We start from the raw sequence: 7,516 nt of genomic DNA, 5'->3' as shown, positions 1-7,516 counted from the left end.
TATTTACGAAGCCTGGAAAAAAATGACATACTCAAAATAAAGAAAATAAAATTAGATATTTGTTTAATGAGTTTGTTCAACAAGAGTTTTTTACATTTATTTTAGAGTTTGTAAATTTGCCTTTTTTTGTTTCTAAATTTGTCTCAGAGTTCTAAATTGTTTCATATATGAATGATTTGTTTCAATGGTTTGTAAATTAAACTGTTTTAAATGTGTTTAAGAATTTTTAAATTAGATTATTTAGTTTCTAAATTTGTCCTAGAGTTGTACGTTTTTAGAGTTTGGTTTGGAGTCTGAACAGTGTTGTACATTGTTGTACATTTCTAAGTTTGTAGTTTTTTGAGGGGAATTTGTAAATTATTTTCACGATTCTATAAGTATGCATCAGAGTTTTAATCTTTTTATAGACTTTGCAAATGTGTTTAGGGTTGTACATTTGTTAAGCACCTGTAGGTCTATCATGAGAACAACCACTGCTTATAATTAATGTGCGAACATTAAAAATCAATCTTCTGCTTTTGACGTATTCCCAGGAGCCATGATGCAGAGATTTGACTTCTGTAATTATGCAAGCGCAACATGAGTTTGGCAAACAGATGGTCGGTGAAAAGCGGTCCAGGTTGTTCCTGCCAGACACATCAATCATTTGTTTTTTGGGGGTCATGAAGGGATGACCTCATGTTTCACCACGCAGATGCTGATGGATGTTCTTGAAGTTTTGAAGCCATGTCAGGTCTAGCTAACTCGCCTCGGAGCCAGAGTCCTCTGACATGAATGTCTGCAGATTATACAGAGCGAAGGCTCTGACAGCTGAGAGAGACTCATCCTCCAATAAATGCATCCCTGTATTTATATGCTGCTCGGTTCTTATGTTTCATTTTAATCCCGGTGAACGACCAAATTCTATTTATATTTCAATGTGAAAACAATGTCTCTCTGTCTATAATGTAGATATAGCTGTACATCTGTACCTCTTGGCAAAGATCAAGACTAGTGTTCTTCAGTTTAATATCTTTTACACCTTCATCCTTTTAACAGAGAGAAGGACGTTCACTCACTGTTGAAGCCCTGGTACAACTCGTATCGTGAATCATAAATAATGTATATGTGTTTTTGTGTGTAAAGCTGTATGTAAAAATAGGTTCTATGTATAGATGTCAACATTTTGTCATCATGTTCTTTTTATATTGTAAAATAAAACAACAAAGGTCATTTACCAGAGGAATCCAATCATGCGGTTGCTTTCTTATTTATTTATTTTATAAATACCAATCATAGTAACATATGAGTAACACCTCAGCATCCAAAAACACTTAACATTGTTTGTTTTGCAGAGATATAGATATTTTATTTTTAAGGACTCTACACTGCCTTGTATTTTCATGTGTTGAAATCTCTAATGGTCTGATCTTTGAAAAAAAAAAAATACATCCACCGCCAGGGGGTGCCTAAGATAAACTTCACTTGAGACCGCCAGAAAAAAATAAAAATGAAATGAAATTATAAAGGAGAAAAAAATATATATAAACCAAAGTTAAAATACTTTTAAAAATAATTGAAATAATATACGATAATTAAAATAGTAAAAAGTCTTTTTTTTTGTTCATAGTATCTGATGGAAAATGATGTTGTGTCACTGTCTTGAGAACAAGAGACACTTTCACTTTGACCTATTTAATCAACCAAAAAAAGGTTAGTCATATCAGATCTTCATTGACCTCTGACCTCTGTAAATTAGTGATGACGGGTTCATAAGTGTGCTCTGTCAACTTCTAGACATGGTTGGACCCTCTGGCTGGTCCTTGATTATTTTATTTGAATGAAAGTCTGCACAGGAAATTGAATTAATCCTCTCCCGAATGTATCTCTTGGGCAGGTGAAAACAACAAACAGATTAACTAGGGTTGAGTTAGGACAGCCTGCATAACGTCCTTCTTTTAAGTGCATGATTTAGCAGTAATCTCTCTTAAAAGTTTTCAAAACAGTCCGGTGGATTAACACAGCGTGGCAGCTGCATTTTGGCATCGTCTGCTGTAACCCTTCTGTCAGAAATATATATACTGTATATATATATATATATATAACAAAAATATATATATTATCTCAATCTCTCTTTCTCTTTAATAAAAGTCTCTCCAGTTGCTATATTATTAAAAAAGTTACAAATTTAATTAGCTAATGCTAATGTTCAAATTAAAGGTTTTCATTTCCATTCAAGATTACTGTGGTTTTTAAGAGAAATGTTTCAGTATCAGACCTGAGATTTCTTGTTCAGTCTTGGACAACAATAAAAATATGAAACACATCTAAAATGTAGGTGTTTAATAAAACTGTGACATATTAAAAAATACAAAACAAGTTAAATAGTTCATGTCATACAATAATTGTTATATACAATATATACAGATAAAGGTAGACCAGCATTCTTTTGTCTTCATTAACCGTACAGTCACATTTTAGGATATCCTGCCGCGGATGTACAGTTAAGAACCGTCAATGTTAGTTTTCTGTACATTTAGCTTCATTTCCCGAGAGTCTAGGCCTGCAAGAACATGATGCGATTGTTTCTACGTTTCCTCATGCGACGACCTTTCATTTGGGAGCTGTGTTTTTTCCCTCCTGGAACAGAAAGATAATGATTAGAGCCTGATTTAAAATGGGAAGATCATTAGTATTCACACAGCGAGCGAGGAGGTTTAACTGCGACGACATGATGAAATGGTTTCAGTTGTTCGGAATATCTAATGCCAACTGGTAATGACCCTTTCTGGTTCCTCTTCATTATCTGTACTTTATAAACTAGCAATTATATAAAAAGGATTGTATTTATCCAATTCGGATGTCTTTGTTTTCCCTGGAATGATAGTCATCTGAGGCTTCACACTCTCACCTTTGACACACACGTCTGTGCAGCTCTGCTTGGACACAAAGTTGTTGTTGCTCCCTCCACACCCGGTGTACATGAACTCCTCACACTTTTTGGAAACGGTGTTGTAGTAATAACGCTGTATGGAGGCGGAGCATCTGCCTGTGTCAAGAGGATCCAGGCAGAGCACGGGCACCGCTGAAAATAGAGAACATTCAAGTTTCAGATGCAGAATATTAACACACACACATGCTGCTTCGTTTTTCCGGGGGGTTGTCACCGCGGAGACAGCTGCCGCCGCGAGAAGCATATGATTAAATATTAGAATTTACACCGGTGTAAATAAACAACTGGCATTTGATTCAGCCCTTATATGTTCTAGCCAGGGTTGTGTGAGCGATTGATAATGCGTTATAAGGACATGTAAACACATAAATTTAAGATAGATTGGATTACGTCTGAAATCAGATTTAAAACTAAAAAATATATGTATGTAGCGATTATGGTTGAAATAAAGGTGATTTAGTGGCCTATAAGGACACACTAAAATGGAACACCTGGATTAAGATGATGTGCCAAAGATGTCCAATCATAGAGTCACATGTGTTCCAAAAAAAAATCCTGAGGTGATAACTGTACAAAAATAACTATTAAACTAGAACCACTACTGCACAAAATCACGTGACATGTTACCAAATTAATATATGATTATTTATACTATATTATGAACGGAAATATAACTATTTAAAATATGGGTTAATGAATATACACCGGTGAATACGTCACTCATATGTGAACATTTTCAAGACTCGACAACCATCACATGGTTATCAACACTAACTAACTAACACTAACTTTTTCTTGGGCTGCAGTATTCCATGCAGGATGTGAGGTCTTGGAACCTGTTGGAGTTCCCTTCGCATCCGCCATATTCAAAGGGCTGACACTGCATGGTGGTCATGTTGAAGAAGAACTGGCTGAAGAGGGCACGACAGGGACCCTCATCTCTGGGAAATCTGCAGATTTGTGGAATTTCTGAAGACAAATAAAGAGAATGTCACATTAAATCTAAAAAAAAAGATGTATTTCACTGTTATCTGTATTTTAAAACTTGTGTTAAGGACTTACTTGGTATCCTGAAACATGTTTTCTGACACTCAAGATAACTCCTGAAGTTGTTGGCGTTCCCCTGACAGCCACCGTAGTAGAAGTCCTCGCACTTCTGTGTCAAGGTATTGTAGTAGTATCTCACAATCTCGCTACTGCACGGACCCTCTTCCACTGGGAGCAGACACACACCTGAAAGAACCACATACACACATTAACACACGGACTCCACTAACACTGAAAAAACAATAAATTACATAAAGCTTTCTAGAAATACCTTTAGGAGCCAGCGCAAGTGCGCAATGACACGACAGAGCAAATACTGCGAGGATAAAAAACTCCATTGTTTGAACTTTGGTGTCGACTTTTTGTTGCTCTCTCTGTCCAGCAGCAGTTTTATAGACGAGGAAGTCTTCCTCCTGGGAAATCAGGGGCGGAGAGTGAGTGACTCATTCCGATGAGTCGCAAGGAGTGCGTGTGACGCCAGAGAGCGTCGTTCATGCCGCACTGTTTTGCGCAACATCCCGACTCCTTAGTGAGTAACGTTGTTCTCCCGAGTTTCTCCTGTCATCCTGGGACTTTCACTGATGATGCTGAGGATGATGATGCTGAAGACCATAAGCTGAATAAATGAATGAGCCTTGTGGTGTATCGAATACATATTACATTAGAAAGACCTGTCGAAAAATATGACGACATTTCTTTGAACTTTAATAACGGTTCATGCTGTTGGCATCAGTAGTCATCGTAGAATCCCTAAATTATTCCATTCCAGAGTGGGCTTCAGACCATATTCAAAGAAAGAAAGTGTCACTTAAGAGCTCAGAAGTGAAAAAAATCGAACTCCCTCGACTGATGTTTCAACCACCTCTGATAAACCACCATCAACTCCTTTATTACCATGTGGTAGTATGCTGCAACTGCAATAGACAGAAGTAAGTAAGTACATTTTATTTGTATAGCAATTTTCCAGACCAGGGTAACAAAGCGCTTAAACAATCAAAACAATATTCTACTATATTATCTATAATATATACTTTAAAGATCAAGATAAAACTGATAACACAACAGGAGTTCCAGAAAATTAAGGAAAAGCCTGAACAAATAAAAATGTCTTAAGATGTTTCTTGAAGGAATCAGTAGATCATCAAACACAGAGGGAGGAAGATCGTTCCAAAGCTTAGGAGCAACAGCCTGGAAGGATTTCTCTCCTCTGGTCCTGAACCGTGTGCACAGAACCATCAGTAGATTCTGATCCACAGACCTCAGAGCCCGAGCTGGGGTGTAATGCTGGATCAGATCAGTGATGTAAGGAGGAGCCTGACCATGAATAGATCTGAAAGTAAGAACCAGAATTTTAAAGTTGATCCTGAAAGAAACTGGAAGCCAGTGAAGAGTTTTAAGAAGGTGATCGGCTTCATCCTTCCCTCACTTTAGACCAGGGGTGGGCAATTAAAATTATTCAAGGGCCACATTAGATTCTATGAATGTTCTAAGGGGCCGTCGAGCAAAAAGAAAGATGAGAAAATCCCTAAAAAAAAGGACATTCGTCATTAGGCTGTGACATTTATTAAGCTAAATAAGATGCAATTTTATTCTTGTATTTTTTGAGTTTTAAAAACATTTGTTCAACTAACTTTACATATTTTGAGGGATCAATATATACTCAAAAAATGATACACAAAAAGGAGGGGGGGAGTAAATAAGTGTTGTAAATGAATAATAAATACAAAATACACTTTTTAATGCATTAGAACCATTTATAAATGATCATACTTTGACATTATGAGGGTCGCATAAATACAGTCAAAGGGCCGCATGTGGCCCCTGGGCCCAAGTCTGCTTTAGAACCTGCTTGTGTCCAGGACATCGAGTTATGCAGGCAGGATCTCAGACACAAAAATGATTGACCAAAAACATATTTATTTATCAATCTGCTGTCAGAATTATGAACATGTACTGAACATGAACCTAACACTTTTGCTGCTGCTCCCGGCTTTGATTATTTTATGTAGCGTTTTCACTTTAACTCTGATTTTATCATACGTTAATTTTCTATTATTATGTTAGATTATTAGTGCCTAACACTAAAATCTGGTTTTGTTTTTACATGACACATTTTTTTATTGAGAATTCGAGTTAGACGATGACACTATGTCCCTCAATAATGATGACACTGGTGGCCATGTTTTAGTCAAAAGTTTATTGAGAAATCTCCCTTAAAAGTCATCTACCGCCACTGATTAATTTCTACTGAACTGTGACTCTACTCCGAGTGTCCTGTGTATGAAAAAAAGTAAAGAAAATAAAGTGAATAATGTCTTTAAAGCAAGTCAACAAAACCCTTGATTTTAACTACATCAATGGTTATTTTTATTCTTCTAATTCACCGTCCCTTTTAAAAGCAGGCAGTTGTGATGACAGTGGACTCTTGTTTTAATCAGATTAAAAGATTTGGGTCATTTATTAAGATTACTTTATAACCCAGATTAGGGAGATGAGCAGGATTCTTCAGCGGGTCTGCAAAGGTGAAGAAGTGCCGTTCATAAGTGTCCGTGAGTGCAGTCTTACTTATTTATTTAGATGTTAAACATGTTGCTGGAAATAAAATGCAATTCTTAATTCTTCTTCTCAGACGATGCCGGTGATCAACGTGGATGACCTGACGGACAAAGATAAGGCTTTGATGGAAGTAACCCAACTTAAGTTGGAAATAAAACTGGAGAGGTGGTTGGTAAGTCATTCGTATTGAACCCGTTTTAATACTTTTTGTCAAAATACTTTTTTCCTACCATGCACTGACCAAGATATCAATTTCTGTGCACGTCTCTGTCTGTTCACTCCAGACGTCTAAATGCTGTGAAGAGATCAAGGACTATATTCAGGCAGGAGAGGAGGAGGACACTCTTGTCAAAGGCATTTCAGAGGAGAAGAACCCCTTTAAGGAGAAAGGGGGCTGTGTCCTTTGCTAGACTGGACCTGCTTAGCTTTCCCATGTCAAGTTAGTACCCGTGAACGATCTTTCTCATCCGTAAAATGGATGGCTCAGAAGACTAGACTGGCAGAATGAAAATGCATGTGTTGAAGTGTAAAGGCTCCCGAGTGAACGACGAGAAGATTTGTGTACTTAGATATCTGTTTGACAAATGGTTGACCGCACTGGTTCCACTATAATTGTACACAAAGGGCTTTCATTTTCATTCTTGCAAACAGTAACTGTCAATAAAAAAGCTTGTTAAAGTGAAACTGGTTCTATTACTTAACTGCATGTACATCTTACACCAAGAAGAGATCAGAAGTATTTATATATAAGAAGCTTTGTCTTTCAAGTAAGCGTTAATAAAGAAAATAATTTAAAAAAAAGTTAACTTTGTTGATAACAAACAATGTGTCTTGTCAATAAGTGTGAGGAACAAGGTAATACAGATGTAAATACACATAATGGTATCGATTACATATCTGTAGTGATAACTAGATATTTGAAATAAGAACGTGACTTACAAATAATATGAAAAAGTTAAAAGGAACAAGTAAATGTATTGA

At 36.5% G+C, this 7,516-nt stretch overlaps 2 protein-coding genes across 2 annotated transcripts; one reads left to right on the top strand and one right to left on the bottom strand.

Moving 5' to 3' along the window:
- Positions 1-2,307: 2,307 nt before the first annotated feature.
- On the bottom strand, positions 2,308-4,381 carry tfpi2 (tissue factor pathway inhibitor 2). The gene is made up of 5 exons (XM_087785962.1): positions 4,251-4,381; positions 3,995-4,165; positions 3,722-3,901; positions 2,891-3,064; positions 2,308-2,619 (listed from the first exon to the last, which is right to left on the bottom strand). The coding sequence occupies exons 1-5, from the start codon at positions 4,315-4,317 to the stop codon at positions 2,537-2,539; spliced, it is 675 nt and encodes a 224-aa protein (XP_087642088.1). The 5' UTR covers positions 4,318-4,381; the 3' UTR covers positions 2,308-2,536.
- A 2,128-nt stretch (positions 4,382-6,509) lies between these two features.
- gngt1 (guanine nucleotide binding protein (G protein), gamma transducing activity polypeptide 1) lies at positions 6,510-7,038 on the top strand. The gene is made up of 3 exons (XM_087785961.1): positions 6,510-6,528; positions 6,609-6,707; positions 6,820-7,038. Exons 2-3 carry the CDS (start codon positions 6,612-6,614, stop codon positions 6,943-6,945), a joined length of 222 nt encoding a protein of 73 aa, XP_087642087.1. The 5' UTR covers positions 6,510-6,528; positions 6,609-6,611; the 3' UTR covers positions 6,946-7,038.
- Positions 7,039-7,516: the final 478 nt, after the last annotated feature.

Source organism: Callionymus lyra, chromosome 3 (genome assembly GCF_982586985.1).
Source record: "Callionymus lyra chromosome 3, fCalLyr1.hap1.1, whole genome shotgun sequence".
Lineage (NCBI taxonomy): Eukaryota > Metazoa > Chordata > Actinopteri > Syngnathiformes > Callionymidae > Callionymus > Callionymus lyra.
Note: the sequence above shows the minus strand (reverse complement) of the source record. Positions and strands in the feature narration are given on the sequence as shown.